This window comes from Hirundo rustica, chromosome 8 (assembly GCF_015227805.2).
Source record: "Hirundo rustica isolate bHirRus1 chromosome 8, bHirRus1.pri.v3, whole genome shotgun sequence".
In the NCBI taxonomy this organism is placed as follows: Eukaryota; Metazoa; Chordata; class Aves; order Passeriformes; family Hirundinidae; genus Hirundo; species Hirundo rustica.
In genome coordinates this window covers 10,305,245-10,321,720 of record NC_053457.1, presented here as the reverse complement: position 1 = coordinate 10,321,720, position 16,476 = coordinate 10,305,245, and the positions used below count along the sequence as shown (strand labels likewise).

Here is a 16,476-nt window from a genome sequence, read left to right as displayed (position 1 = left end):
ACTGTCACAACTCAATTTTGGAGTCATTCTTCACTTTGAAGGCTAAAACCTTTTAGAGTCTCACTCACTCGTGTTTCTTTGGCTCCTAGACGGCGAACTTCTGCCTCTTTGTGTCTGACAGGGCTCTCTCCTGAGTTGTTTCCCATTTGTTCAGCTTCCCCTGGTTTCACCTGGAGCAGCGCTGGAGAATGCAGGCTCCGATGTGCAAATTGCCCATACAGAGATGAATTTCAGTGGTGTTTAGGGTTCAGTTTTTAAGTTCTGACAGATGTGATCAGATATTACATTTCAAAGTGACACTGGCGTTATTTCCTTTTCTGCTTTAGAATTTGTTACGACAAAGCATTAGATGGGCATGTTTTTGTACATTCTTTTTAGAACTAATTCTTGGTTAGTATGATTTTATTTTTTTTTGAGTCATGAAAGTAAGGGGATAATTTTATATTTCAGAGTTCTTTGCATCAAGTAAATAACACTATATTTGATAATAATGCGCTAGTAACTTGAAAATGCTTCCATATGTTTTTCAAGATGTGTATTAGTACTTGTGTATAGTGATTTCAAACTGCATAAACATTTAGAAAATAGGAGCAACAAGGTCACACTTAAAAAGTTAATTTAAGAGTTGCTGACAAGGGAGCATGTGTGATATTTGGAGGGATGACTGCCTGTAATTTCTTCTTCTGGAAGTGTTCTGTGTTTTCTCTGCAGTTGTGCATGTGATGCTGTGCTCTGGTGAGAGGGGAGGAAAGCAGTCTGTCTGAGGGTGTGCTGGCTTGTACCGACAGAGAAATGTTTCAGAGGAATGTGCTGGTTGAGTTAATATCACATGAGCTTTCTTATGTAATACTCAGAGTGAAATGGAAAGGGAAGACATTGGGGCTGTCTCTGATAACAATTCCAGTTCTCCCCAAGTCTGCCTGGGAAGACAACAGCTGTAAATTACATTGTCTTGATGGATTTTTTTTTTTTTTTAATAGTTAATAAAAACCTAGGCATTCAAAAAATTGAATAATACAGCTCCTTAATTTTTTTTTTAGTCTTTTGAATGTGGCGACAGTACCAAATATTTATAAGTAACAAAGGGAAATTTCCATTAAGCATTCAGATGTCCCTGAATTCAGTGCATATTCCTTAAGGTATTTTTTCAATTGCCATGTGCCCAGGTGTTTCATGCAAAAGCAGCAGGGGATATTGATTTCAGTTTGTTGCTAAATTAAAGCAATCTATTAATTTGAATCTGAAGGATAATAGAAAAGCTCCAATGAGTCCCATATCGGTAGCACAACTCTGCTTTGTATCATGATGCAATCGAAGCTTCTAAACTGTTATTGGATTAAATAGAATTTTTTCTGGCACATAGCTGGCTAAGGGTTAGTTTCTTGAATAATCGGCATCCAGAATTCTCTTGCTTGCTTATGTAAAACTACCTCTCTAAATGCAAAAAATTTACTTTTTCTATTCTTAATTAAACTTGTGGTTTTAATAATATATAAATAGATACAAAAGAGTTCAAGTAAGTTCAGAACAAGAAGCCTGTTATTATTTTAAAAACATAACGTTTTCTTTCTTTCTTTCTCTTTTTTTAAATCCTCATCATTTCTTACTAGAATTTTTAAATTTAATTATTCCAGCAGATCCATAGCTAATGCCAGCTATTCAGGTAGCACTGACATGACTTATTTAAGAAATACGGGTATTGATCTAGTATCGATACCCAACTGTGACGGACAAAAACTCTCTAACAGTTTAAAGTTAGAAAGTGTATGTTTATTACGGCTGGTTAGCACAGCGGGATAGTTCCCTAATTCGCACTGCGAAATTCACAGGTAATTACAAAGTCTTTTATTTACAAAAGTGTTGAATATCCAAAATACAAATGCATATTCATACCCCTGTCACCTCCCATTCCTTGCTTCGTATGCTAATTGGCAAAAAGGCTATTAAGCATGCGTACTTTGTTTCTTAAAATGAGTCAGGGGTCTATTTTGGGGAGGGGTCACCCAAAATGAGGAAATAAGATGAATCTTCCTCGTCCTGACCTTTCTACCTTTTCAATGCATTCATGACAAATGATTCCTTGGTAGAACTTACAGTTTCCTGTGTTCAATGGGTCCTTTAAGCAGGAAATCTGCAGCTATCTTATGTCCTATTTACTACATTTTGTTTTTCATTACAAGCACAACTACATAAACATAAACCTGACAAGAAATTAGTTACAAGGTCCAGGGCAGCTTATCTAAGATCCAGCTTCTGTTAACTGCGAACAAAGATTACCTATCTACTTCAGCTAGTTCAGCAGCTTATTATCTGAACTTTCCTAAAAATCCTTAGTTCCTCAAAATTAACATCTCAGACAAATCAAGATCTGCATTAAAAATGGCTATGTCTAGAAAGTTTTCTTTTCAAATATCATCAACTTAAGAAAAAGCTACCATCAGCTAAAACTTAATCAAAATAAACACTAAGTATTTGTTTTCCCTTCCTTATGCCTTAGTGAGCATCTTCCTAGGACTTGGTATCTTCTTCCCCTGCCCATCTGTTGTTTGCCCGGGGTGGGAAAGGGACTTCCATCAGAGAAGGAAGGACTTTTTTCCAAAGGAGGGGAATCATGGTGGCCAGAGGGTCTGACCTCCTTGTTTGTCATTGTCCCGGGCTTGGTGAACATTTTGCATGTAAATCTCCCCTTTTTTGTACATTTTGTTATCAGTGTTGTTGCTCCTACTGTTGCCTTTCTTTCCTCCTTGCTGTTTCCAGTAATTCATTCTTATCTCAACCTGTGATCTTTGCCTTTTGTGTTTCTAACTGGAGAGGGAATAGGGGAAGCACTAAACTGGGAAATACCCTTCCGAAACCAGAACACTTCTAAAAGCCCAGGAATAAAAATGTTAGGCTGTATGTTTTTTAAGGTTCAGTAAGTGAATAAATAAAATCACGTATAAACTATTCTGTCTGTAAGATTTTTTTGTTTGTCTGTTTTTGTTGTTTTTTTTTAATGCAAGACTCTTTCTAGTTAGGGCTACCACACATAATTCTGAGGTATCAGGAGAGAAGCACTAGATGACCCTATAGGAACTTCAGAGAGCTCTGGTTATACGGAATCATTGTAAATATTTTGCCATTGAATTCACCGAATGCAAAATTTAACTCCCTATATGCCATCAATTGACTTTTGATGCTGCCTTCCTCTTAGAACGCAGTAGTGATGCAAGAATATATTGTAAAAAATGTCGGGGTTTCTCGAGAAGTTTTGCGGGTTTTGTTATAACTAGAGTTGTTTTTTTTCAGGTGAAGTTCAGTTGCTTATATTTGGCTTACTTTTTGCAGTGCATTTAGAAATGGGATCAGGGATTTAAAATAAGCATCTTGCTTGTTTGGTGGCTCAGTAAGTAACAGTTCTCTGGGAAATGATCAGTTATAAATGGATAAAAAGATAAAGGAAAAGCCGGTTTGCATGTTGATACTGAATCTATAAAGCTGATAATACCCAGTGATAGTCAAAATGTGCAGCATTTAAAAAAGTCTTTTAGCGTGTGAGCCCTGGCATTAAAATGAACCCTGTCTTAATATCCCTTGGTGGAACTGCACCAGGCGTTTTCCTTGCCTGTGTTGCTGGCTCTGTAGCTGCAGGGTTTGAGTGTCTGTCTGCTAGTCACAGAAGTTAGACAAGGCCTTCCCATCTCTCATTCTCCTGGGTCAGTTTTCTCCCTGTAGCAGCTGATGACGTCTGCCTGGAAAAAATGTTCACAGTGAGAGGGCCATGGAGCGTGGGTATCACTTAAAGCATAGGGAGCTTGGCTTTGTTCATGATGTAACCAGTGAAATCTTTCTGGAGCTGGAATGCTGCAGGACAGATGTGCTGGATGGGGAATGCTGCAGGACAGATGTGCTGGATGGGAGTGGCTGCTGCTGCGGTCTGTGCAGAAGCAGCTGCCCTGAATGCTGCTGTTTCCCAGGATAATCTATAGCTTGCATTCTTTCTTTTCCTGCGTTTTTCCCTGGTGGTTACAGGTTTATCAGTATCAGGACATAGTACTGGAAACACTGAAAGTTGTTCCCTTGAAGGAGCAAATAGCATTTCTAGCAACCATATCTTGCTTTGAAGATCACTCAAAAAATCAGCTATAAGGAGCCATCCTATACTGCTATAAATATGATAACATATATTAATGAGAGAAGAATACAACTTCACTAACACTTTTTTAGACTGTTTTGGACCTAAATGAAATAAAATATTATCTGTAATCTTCCTACTGATTTTTTCAACTGTCCAAAAGACTGAATTTTTTTAGAAACCAACTCTTATGTTTATAAATAAGAGATCTGGAAGCCTTCCTTTGAAATGTGAACTGAATTCTGGTTTGTTGGATTGAACAGCGGTAACTGAGGGTTGGCAATGATATATCCATTTTTGGAGTATGGGATTCATATGTAAAGCTTTGCTGATACAGTAAGGCAAGAAAAATAAGAACAAAAGTGCCTAGAATTTTTTTATTCCAGCTTAGTTGGAAAGATTCCAGCAGAAATCAATATCCACTGCTTCTTTTGCATGAAACACCTGGACACATGGCAGTTAAAAAAAAAACAACCAGCCTTAAGGAATGCACACTGAATTCAGGGACATCCAGATGCTTAATAGAAATTCCCCTTTGTTACATATAAACACTTGGGACTATTACCGCATTCAAAGACTAAAAATAAATGAAGGAGCTCTATTATTATGTTTTTGAATGCCTAGGTTTTATTAATTCTTTTTTAAAAAATCATAAAGAAGTCAAACATCACAATACAATGGTGTTTATATACCAGACTTCTGAAGCTGTGAAGGACAATTCCAGCTTAGAAAAGTCAATTCAGTATTTGGTTAGGAGTAAAATAGAACAAGAGACAATAGGATTTATTATTTATTAGACAAAGAATCAGGAAAAGTGTACAGCCTCTACAGTGTTTTCTGTTTTGTACTTTCTGTAGTTACGTTTAGAACCAGGTTTTGTTTTTATCAATAGTTAATGAAGCTGTAGCAGGGTTTGTGAATGCAACATAAAATAACAGCAGGGTTGTAAGTTTTATGAAACTCATGTATGGGATGCATGAGTTATCTCCAGCAGAAGGTACCCAGCAGCTCCAGGGACATCTAGGACATCAGTTAGTGACACAGCTTTGGAATGTTGGACCTTTGAGCTGAGACACCTGATCTCTGCAGCCCAGAGATCTGTGCACAGCTCAGCTGTACCAAGTGTCCAGTGCATCAACCTGCTTAGACTTGCACAAATATTCCAAACCCGAAAGGATTCTAATTGAAAAGCGACTTTAAATGAAATTATTTACTTAAAAAATAAAAAGTTACCAATTCTTGAGTACTTTTCAACGTTAGGAGTGCAGTCCAAGGCTGCCAGAGGAGCTGGCAGCATCGTTGTTGCCTGCAACTGTTCTACTAACTTGAAAGGTGAGGGACAAAACACAAAAGCTTGAGACTGTGTCCAAGCGGAGAAAATAAAGTATTGCAACTTATGCCCAATTATAAAAAAACCACAAAGGTTGATTAATATTAAACAGAGGAATAATTAAAATAAAGCAGAACAAAACTTCTAAAGACTATATTTAATCTAAAACTTCAAAATGCTGACCTTGACAAGGTGTTCTTGATTGAATTATTGTAGAAGAGGAGAGTCTCCCGCACTTCAAAAGCCGTGCTCTGAGATTTCATTGCGTCACTGCCTCAGCCACGCTTTGTGATGGTGCCTTGTCCTTTGGGAACACCTCAGGTCCCTCTGGTCTGTGCACTGCAGCTGCCTTCATAAAAGGATTTGCACAGATTGTTTCTTCAGAGCAGGCTGAAAAATGCAAGTGTTCTGTTCCCTAAAGCTGGATCAAGCTGAGTTTCTGCTCATTAAACAGTTTTACTTAGCTTTTAATTATTACGAGTGCTTTCAAATGAAGTTACCTCCAGTTTTCTGTATTTAAAAGGGGTAAAAATATAACAGGTTACTCAGGTTTATAGGGTTTTTTTTTTTTTGCCTAATCAAGTTTTAAATGGTTATTTTAGTGTTCTTGAATAAAACTGACCTTAAAAAGTAACTGAGCTACCTCTTTTCTATGTGAGGATTTTTATTTTTGTTTTACCTTAAAGCTGATCGTTCTTGAAATGTCAACAGTGAGATGCTAGTCACTGTTTGCATCTATAAACATCTTGTATTTTCTCCAAAATTCAACTTGATGCATTTCAGTTCAGGGTTTGCTTGCAATCATTAAAAACACAGTTTCTGTTTAGCCTGAATCTTTTTTTAAGTGCTGCTACTGTGAAGAATGGTTCAGGCTTTTGTTCTGAACCTAGAAAAACATTTGAGGAAAGACTATTAAAGTTTATTTGCAGGATTTTTTTTTTCTCTCCACTGAAAACACTAAACTACAATATTTTCTCTCCAGAAAGGAAAACAAAAAGGTGTTGCATACAAAGATTAGGATGTGGATTTTCTTATTATTTTCAAATGTGTTTTATTAATCTTCTGTCATTTAGTCTGCATATAAGGATAACTTGTGTTTTATTAAAAATACACTGAGAACAAAAAAAAGTTACTTTGACAAAATTTTGGGATTATCTGAATTTTCTTTCAGAACTGTAGTTACAGGTGTGGTTCAGTATTTTGGTTTTCAACTTCGGTGTTGGTTTGGTGGGTATTTACCTTGTATTGAGTTACAAGCAAAACCAGGTTTAAGTGTTTGTATAACTTTGAGCTTGCAAGGCTCTGTGTCTATTGAGCATTGCTTCATCTGGTAGCAGGCATTTGATAGCAGGTAGCTTAATATTTTGTGATAGGCTTTATGGTATACAATGAAATGTTCCCTTACTAGTGCAGTATGTATCAGGTCCTGCAAGGTGATTAGGAGTTTAAACTTTCTGAATTAAGATTGAATATGAAGATTAAGCCATGGCTCTGTGGAAATCCTAATCTACTTTGAAAATCACGCTTCATTAGACAAAACCTTGTCATAGTGAAGAAAATTAAAATACACGTCAGTCAGGCATCTTCCTCTGAAAATTTCACTTTATTGTTGATTAATCCAACTGGATTGGAAAGGTTAAAGAGATTTATTAGAAGACAGTAATGATAGTTCACCTTGTCAGTCTATTTCAAATCTAATTATCTAACTAAATATTCCAGAGGTGCAGCCAACAGTTCTACCTGTAATCAAGCCTTTAACTGTGGTTTAGGGGTGGACTTCTGTACACCTACAGATGATCTGTGTGAAATGACACAATCACTGGTACATTGCTTGTGTTTGAGTTTTAGGCTATTTTTTGTGACTGGTGAATCGAATTATTGCTGGCCTTGGGTATTTCATTTTTGTTTTCCTCTTTCATTGTAGTTTTTTTAATTTACACTGCATGAACTACTTTTGCTTGGTTTTTATGAAAAAAAATTTGAATCCTATTTCAAACCATATTTTGGTGTAGTAATATGAAAATACTGTTCTGGTTAAAGGACACAAAGTAGGCGTCTTTACATTTTTACAGGGAAACCTTGGAAATTGGAAATGGTTGGGATTATATTCCAGCTTTGCTGCAGTCTGGTTTGTTTTTCTGCAGGTATTTCTTGTGAATCATTTAGGAAACTCAGCTGTAAATAAGGCTGCAGTCAAACGGAGGTTTGCGTGCCCTGCGCTTTCCATTTCGTTCAGTCTGCGTTTGATGTTACTGAGACCAGCGGGATCAAATTTATTTAATGTGTACTGTAGGAATATCCAATATTTATCCTTAAGCATTTCTTTCCTTTCCTTGTTTCCTCCTCAGACACTACAACGTATTCCACAGAGCGATCTGAGCACTTTAAGCCATGCAAAGACAAGGACCTTGCGTATTGTCTCAACGAAGGGGAATGCTTTGTGATCGAAACCTTAACGGGATCCCACAAACACTGCCGGTAAGTCATTTGCCAGCAAGTGCCAAAAAACTCTTCTGTCTGAGGGAGGAAGCATTAGGGAAAAAAATTACAAACATTCAGGTGTAGAATGTTGCAAAAGGATTTTTTTCTCTAATCTGGCTGCATCCCTCACAGCTGGTGGGGTTTTTACTAATCTGTGATAATCGTATATAGAAATACGTAAATACAAGAAGCAACGTTTTGATCTTTTCGTAGATAAGAAAAATCTTAAATATTCTATTTTCTAATCACGCAAACATGTAAGGGTTAATGTTTCATCTTGTTGGGTTTTTTTACATATAAAAATCCTATATTCCCCTACATACCAGAGGCATTCCTTTATTTTGGGTACTCCAGCTAGAGTATTTGACAATAACTGTATGCACTGCTACTTGAGAGAGAGGATGGGCTAGTGGTTTTAAAAATATGGGTTTCTCAAGCTTAATTACTGGAAGATACCATGGACTATGATAGCCATCTGAACCTGACCTATAGCTGCTGTACACTTTTGTACTCCTGAACTTCTGCTCTTATGCAAGGCCATCTTGAATATATTGAAAAGAATATCAGAAAAGAAAGTCAGATGAATTATTATTATTATTTAGCCATTGAAGCCAGTAAAAAGGAGTGATATGCAGAAGGAATACTGCAATGTCTTCCTAAAGAGGAGGATTTTAGCACACATACCCACCAGACCCCCAATTATTTAGGCAATCTTTTAAACAGAAGATCAGGTTTTCATTTTAGGCTAATGATCTAATTTAGACACATGATCTAATTTTCTCCTAAGATTCTGTGCATAGCATACAGAAGGTGTATCTGAGACACTTGTATGCCCAAATTCTAATCTGAGCATCTAAATGTATGGAGAACTCTAACCTGAATAATATGAAGTGTCGAGGACAGAAGATTTCCTGAAGAATTTGGGACTTGAGATGCTAAGTCCCAATAAAAGTAGAAAAAAGTAGTCTCAAAGTCACATCTGCCTGCCTTGAAAATGGAAATTTATGAATTTATAGACTGATGAAATTCTGCTTATCATCAGAAGTATATTTCCAAGATTTTCACTTTTTTATACTATATTGGTGATTTTTAACATTCAGTTGTGAACGGTTCAGTGATCATTCATTTCTCTATGTGTTTTTGTATGGCATGCTTAAATTAAATATTATGATTCATTTATTGTGGAAAATTGATGTCTTTTTCTACTTCCATCATAATACTACACAGGTTTGTTGGGTTTTTTTTTTTCTTCAAAGTGGATGAGTTTTTTTGGTCTTAGAAATGTCATGAGCTGTTAAGGGAGTTACATCACTCAGTTTGTGTATTTAAGTGTTTCTCATTGTCAGAATATTCAAACTGAACAAAAATGCTATAAAATAGCAGAGAAAAATGGATGTATGTGAGAATACTTAAACTGGCTGATAAATTTAGTAGCTAATTACTTTAAACAGACTGATTTTGTAAACTGTGGATTACATTTTTCAAAAATTGCAGGAGATATCTCTTAAGAGCTGCATTCTTTTTTTTTTTTGTTATTTTTGGTTTGTTTGACTTTCAGAATATTTCTTATTGTCTTTGCCAAATTCTCATGTATTTCCTGTGATTCTGTTAGTGCAGCTTGACTAATGGTTAGATGTTCTCCATCCAAGCTTTCCCCTTGAGTGAATTTTTTTCCTCACCTTCTATAGGGAAGCGCCAGTATCTCTGGGAGCCTCTTGGCTCCCGTGTGTTTGAGATTTTTGTTGCTTGTACAAGCTCCAGGCACTGACACATTTCTCTGGGAGTTAAATATCTTTTTTATGGTGAGTATATGAATGGTGCAACACCAAAAGACCCGTAGGAGGCAGCAATTTTCATATAGCAGAAGAAGATACATTTTAAAGTACAAAGTTGTAATACTTTGTTTAGTTTTGTAAGGACCTGTTCAGAATCACTTTTATGCTGATAGGTTTGCCATTAATAGAGAGAAACCTTTAGATTTGACCCTTAAATGCTTTACGTCTAGCTTGGTAGACTGAGTGTCTTTGTCAGGGTCAGTGCTGTAATGAGTGGGATGCAGGATGCAGGTTTTTCTGTTTATAGCCTATAACAGTGCTCAGAAATACCAGCCAGAATGTACACGTATAGAAAAATACAATACTGATATACTGGAATTGTCCTCTAACTAGTAAAGAGCAATTTTTTTACTAGGGTTTTGGAATTCCCATTGCGATCAGAAAGAATAATTTGAATACAGAATTATGAAGACTTAAAATGGTACTTCATTCTTAGAATCAGGCTGCATTGTATATTCTCACTGTGAGAGTGATTTTGCATCTGTTCTGGGGGCAGAGCACCAATTTACTGAAATGAGAATTTGCCATGTGGAACAGCTGCAGACAGAGGACCTTGAATGAGCAAAAAAGTTTCTTCCCACTTGGTCAGGTTTGAAGGATATTAGCAGATGATATTCTTAGGGAGTTGTGCAGTTGTTCTTGTGTGTGCATGTCTAAGGACAATTATGCTAATTATAAAGGGATAAAAAGAGAGATTTGGTAGCAATTAATATATGAGTTACACCTTGGACGTCTTCTGTATCCTCCTGACCCGTCCTGGCGATGCCAGCAGGCTCAGCTGACAGCTCGAGCTGTTCCAAACTCAGTCCTGCTGCTGTTGGAACGTTGACACGTGTCCATCGTCTGCCTCCAGCTGTCACTGGTGCCATTGGCATCGGGATGTCGTTTTTGTATTTTGTGGGGCTCCTGCCCTGCCTGCTTTGAACCCATAACTGTGGGAACTGGCACTAAGGTGCACCCTTGGCCAAGGGCAGGCTGTGTTGCAAGAGGAGATTCCTGAAGGAGGAGTGTCCTGAAGTCACAGGATTTCAATTTTTCTTTAAATTTCATTCTTTTAATTCTGAATTTAATTCAAATTCTATAATGATTTTTTTTTTTGTCTAAACTTCTACTTTTTACTCAGTGTCTCTTGGTGAAAAATTGCCTGGGATGTAAACTGGCAAGAGTTCTCCTGCGTGGTTAGGTAACAAACAGGATCCACTGGATATTTTGTGCTATTTTAAAGCTGTGACTTCAGTGTTTATTTTTGTGAATGGTTATAACATGAGCTTGTTTTAAGGACAGGGTAGGTCATCGGTAGGGAAACTTCATTTTTAGCTTCTCCATATGCTTAAATTTTTTCCATGTTGCCACCTTGAGAATTTAAGCTGAATGGTGAGGGTGCCTTAATTTGTAATTTACACAAAACAAATCAAGAACTCAGTCAACTCTGACACATCAGTGCTTAATGGGGTGTTACATAATCCAGGCTTTAAAAGACCTGTTCAGGTTTTCTTTGTACAATTCTATTTAAAAGACCCTGTCTCAAGTCATTCTGGGTTCGTTTTTGGTTTTGTTTTTTTTCCTTTGATTATTTTTTGGTTCGTTTGGGGTTTTTTTTTGTTGTTGTTTGTTTGTTTGTTTTAGTTTGGCTTGTGGGCTTTTTTTGTGACTTTCTACGTTATTTTTTTCTTTTTTTAGTTCCTGCATTTCTTTAGATAACCCATTTAAGACTGGAAAACACTGGTTGAGTAAGAGGCTAAAACTTTTGAGGGGGTAAGAGGATTGTACTTTTAAATTTTTCCTCTGAAAGAAGCCATTAAGACTATTGTGTATGCACAGGAGGTCTCGGCATTGGCGATGAACTCTGATGTACTCTTTATAGATAAGAGTATTCCTTTCATCCTGTCTTTCTGTCCTTCATCTCTCCTCCAAGCAATAGTAAACCTGAATAAGTTTTCTAATGGTGGAGAATGAAAGAATAGACTCACGAATGTACAGTAAACAAAACATCATTTCCAGTTGACCAAATTACAGCAGGTTATAGATCAGCATCTGAAGTGTTGCTACTGTGGTTCCAGTCCCAGAGTTTTCAGATTTCAATGGACACTCTGTTTTTGATAGCATACGTGCTGTTCTGGTGAATTCTGAGCTTGGTGATCTTGCTCATATTTATGCATAAATTTTCCATTTTTACATTTGGTTGATTAAAAAATTATATCAGCATTTCTCAGCTTTGTTTAAAATCTGTCATGAGAGCAGAAGGATTGAATCCCCCATTTACTGAAAATCCAGTTTGGATAAATGTTTATATACTGTCAGGTTTTATGTGAGTCTTGTGCATAATAGTAACTGTAATCCAGGCATAGCCCTTGCTGTCAGTGAAAGCAGGAGGAAGGGATCAAACAGATGGGACTTTAGAACAGCTCTGAGCATGGCATATGATACGTGCACTTAACCATAAGTTAAAAATCGAAAAAGCTAAGAATTCAATTTCCCTGATTTAGTTCCATGGTTTGTTTTCTAGGCTTTGGCAGCCTGACCTAGGTGTTTTAAAATACCAGCTACTCCATTTTGTGCCTTCCCCCATCTTGTATTTTGTTGACACTTTCCCAGAATGCGAGCCCAGGAAGTTATTCGCTATTGAATACATTTTAAAAATCTCACTCATGTCATAATATTTCAAGCATAATTTCATCAAAATAATCCACTGTATTAAGATGACAGTGTAACATACAGCTACAAATTTTTAAAGGAGGAAGAAGGCTATGCTTGGAATCTAGGCTATTTTTCCATGTCGAGGGCAATCAACAGAGCTCCTGCTGTGAAAATTATTGTCTTATGGGCTTTGCTGTAGCACATACCTAGATTATATTTGTGCAGTTGCATGCACCATTTTCTGGAATGCCTCCGCCTTTACTTTCATGTTTACTTTAGGAAGCCTGAAGCAAAGTTGAGACCCAAAGTTAGATATATTTAAGCTGTTGTTAGGCAACTCTTTAGTAACTTCAATACAGATACCCCATTGTGTTTTTACTCCATCACCTGTTCATTCAGCAGTGCTCTCACAGGCTGTGGTTGCTTGCAGCACTGATTACTTCTTTAGCTCAAATGGAATGGCTGGTGTGCCTAAAGTGTTGTACCTGGTTCATCCTTTTCAAAACTCACCCTGTGAGAACCTAGGATGCTGGAATTCCAGCCAAGAAGTCTGTTGCAGGGACTGCACATTCCCAGGGTAGCATCAGCTTGCCCATGTTTATTTATTCTAGGTAGTGCTTGTAATAAATAAATCATAACCTTTACTGTCTGAAGTAATACTAATATCATCTACAGTGTGACTGCTTCTGTCTTTTTTTTATTGGAAATCATTATGCTTTTCTTGTATAATTTTAGATATTTCTTCTCCTTCACAAAACAAGCAAATAAAAATTCCCAAACAAAGACCAAACCAGAAAACGCTGCCCAATCCCAAAGCATTTCTGTGTGATCGTTTTCAAGCTCCTGCCACTTGAAATAAAAGGAAGGGGTTGCATGGCTTTGCTGTCACATACCTGGTGTCTTGTTTTAAACATCTTTAGGTATGAGCTGTGAAGAAAAATAGTTAGAAACCTCAGGGTGAAATGGTGTAAAGTCCAAGATACCTGTAGGACTCTTACTTGTTACCTTGGTATCCTACATCTTTTCATATTATCTGGTCTTACATAATTTTTATCATTTGGTCTGAATGTTTTTGCAATCAACATATAAGCCTTGAGTTCTTTAAATTGAATGCAGTTAATTAGAATAAAAACTAAATTAGCTGGTCTAAGTAACAAATTTTACCTATATAAAATCAGTACTTTTTCAGTTAGCCCTATTCTTTTTCTAACAGTCCTCTGAAATTAAGCCCCTTCAAGTCTGATATTATGGTATAAGAATTCAATAAATAATAAACAGGTCTTTAAATGTAAATTGAGTCTTTTAACATCCTCCCCAGATGCAGTAGTACAGGAACACATAATATGATATTCACATGAAACACAAGAACATCTGATTCATGCTTTCATAATTTTACATTCAGAAGATAGAGGCTCTTGAGAAATCTTCTTGTCAAAGTACTTTAATTATTGATTAATTTTGACAGTATCAACACTCCATTTTACAGTGCTTTTTGTTTACAGATTTTTAGTTTGTTGCGTGCAACTTCTGCTGTAACTTCCATGACAGGAAATACTTTCAGCTTGCAGAATACACACACCAATTTAAAAGCCTTGTGAAATCCAATTACTTTCAAATATCTTCAAAACTAAAGGTTTTAATGCAGCAGTGTGATAGTTTTCATATCAAATGTCCTGTCTGTAGCCTGTATTCATAGTATTTCAGGTTTTATTTGCATTCTGCTGAGCACCTTAGGCTATATATTCTGATGCTTTTCCTTTGGAAAAAAAATGGATTACTAATCTGTGGGGTTTCCTGGCTCCATTTCTGTCTTTTGAAGTCATGAAGTTTATGCACCTGCTCAAGGTTATGGTGAAGATGCATTTTTCCAGTGGGAACAAGAAGGTAAAAGTCATGATACTGTACAGTTAAAATGCATGCCCAGATAATTAAATTACACTCCAATTTAACAATTCACCTGTGATTCATTCAGTTTAAGCAACATAAAAATCTTAGTTCCATTTTGTCTTGTTTGAAGTGCTTATTCATGTTAATATTTTTGGAAGAGTTTGAGGAAATAAAGGAGAAATTTTGTAGATGTGAATCCAAAGTTAATGCTGACACTTAAGGTAATCAGTGTGTTTTAAACCCTTGTCAGCATGCAGTACTGAAAAAACATACTATTAATTTCTCTTTCTCAGCATACTAAAGACTAATGTAAATCCATTTTCAGTTCATGTAAAGTATGGGAAAACATAGTTACAGGCTTAGCACATCCCCCTGCTGCTCAAATTTTATTTTTTTAAAGCCACACATCTGTAGTTCAGAGATAATAGCATCAAATTAAGCAGTGTTAATTCTTTCATTTATGTATGTACAGATTTACTTCCCAGACATAAGAGATATATATCCTTTTTTAGAACAACCAGTAATGTGAGTGAAACAAAAATATTTCTGGATGCTTTAAGTAAACTGTCATTTCTTCCTGGAGTTCTGGAAGAGAAAGAGGCCAAATTCAGCGCCTTTTGGAATTGGCAAGATCCCTTCTGCTGGTTAAATCAAGAGTTGGGCTATAACCTGGAATTTCAGTAGGGAGAAATGAGAAATGTAGTTGCCAGCTCAGCAGCTGAGTTGGCTTTTTCTGAAGGCTGCTAATAATGCTTGGATTTCTTCACTTGGCTCTTAAGTGGGAGATCAGGAACCAGTGGTGGGCTAACATTTATTCCCATGTCTCAATATCAAGAATACTTCAATCTGGTGGAACTTTTCCGTTTTATCCCCACCTTTTCTCACGGCTGCTCGTGTTTCTGCAGCTGTATCTTGCCAGCATCATTTAGCAAGGCATCCTGGTTGTGCAGCACATCTCCACCTGCAGACATGAGTCAAATCCATTCTATACAAAATACAAACTTCTATTAAGAAAGCTGATCTGTTAATAGCATAAATTGCCTCCAAACTGTCTCCCTTTCCCTACTTCTGAAGGAAAATAGGGCTGTGACACATACAGAAATCTATTACCCAGTACATGCTGTCTGAAACTAAATACAGAATGAAGAGGTATATCCTGGGAATTGGAAAACCACAAATTGGTTAAGTCCTTCCACTGCAAAGGAATGTTCTGTCAAATTATAAGAATTGGGGTATTTTTCCCCCCTTATTTTCCAAGGTCCCTGTGGAAAAAGGTTTGTGTAGCTTTTATAGTACACACAAAGAATTTGTAGAAAAAGAAACCATACCTTAAAATGTATGGGTGCAAATATTGATGGCATAAATTGCATCTGTCTTGAAGCTAACATATGCAAATATTCTGCCATCAAACTCTGCTTTTAAATTAACTTGGAAATGAGTTAGGTTTGTTGTTCTTACCTCCCTTAGGCAAGAAGGAATTTGTGAAGTGCATAATGCAGACATCTGAAATCTCTCATTTAAATTCTCATCCCTGCCAGTGTCTTAAGTACACTGAAAGCAATAGCATTTCCAATCTAATCCTATCTGCAGATATTCTCCCAGAAGATCTGGAAAAAAACTCACTAGAAGAAGAAATAAGCTCTGGACATTTGAGTCCTTTAAATAGAAATATATGCCAACTATATCGAAATGCTAACTGCCAGAACTTTAATCCACCAGCACTCTAGATCCATCTAAATGAGAAGAACAAACAAAACCAACCACCTGTTTCCTCTCTCCTTTACTGCTAAGAAAGCCCTTCCTGCTGTCTCTAATAGGAAGAGGCAAAAATGTGTGGCTCCTGTAATGTTCTATAAAGTGGGGTATCTGCAATTAGGCAGGTAAACTGTTTTATGTGAGTTTTGTTGAGAAGATAAATATTCTGGTTCTTACCCTGTACCCATTCATGTAGTGTTTGAATTTTAAACTTACTCCTTGAAGTTACTCCAGTGCAGAGGGGTGTGAACTCTTTAGGCAACCTGCCAACTGTATATAATAAGAGGGAGATTTAGATAAAGCCTCTTCACAGATAATGCCAGGAGCTTGTAGTGAAACACCTTTTGGGCTGTGTTTGCACCTCATCAGTCGCTTTGTTAGGTAGAAAACTGCGGTTTTCACAAGAATTGTTCTGTTGAAGAAGCCCCTGTGAGAAG

The 16,476-nt window shown here is 36.8% G+C and overlaps 1 protein-coding gene across 1 annotated transcript in view; it reads left to right on the top strand.

The window, feature by feature from the left end:
• Positions 1-16,476, top strand: part of NRG3 (neuregulin 3) — a 343,313-nt gene that overhangs the window by 133,211 nt on the left and 193,626 nt on the right. Inside the window, 1 exon segment of the mRNA XM_058421560.1 lies at positions 7,793-7,922. Coding sequence (XP_058277543.1) covers positions 7,793-7,922 — 130 coding nt within the window.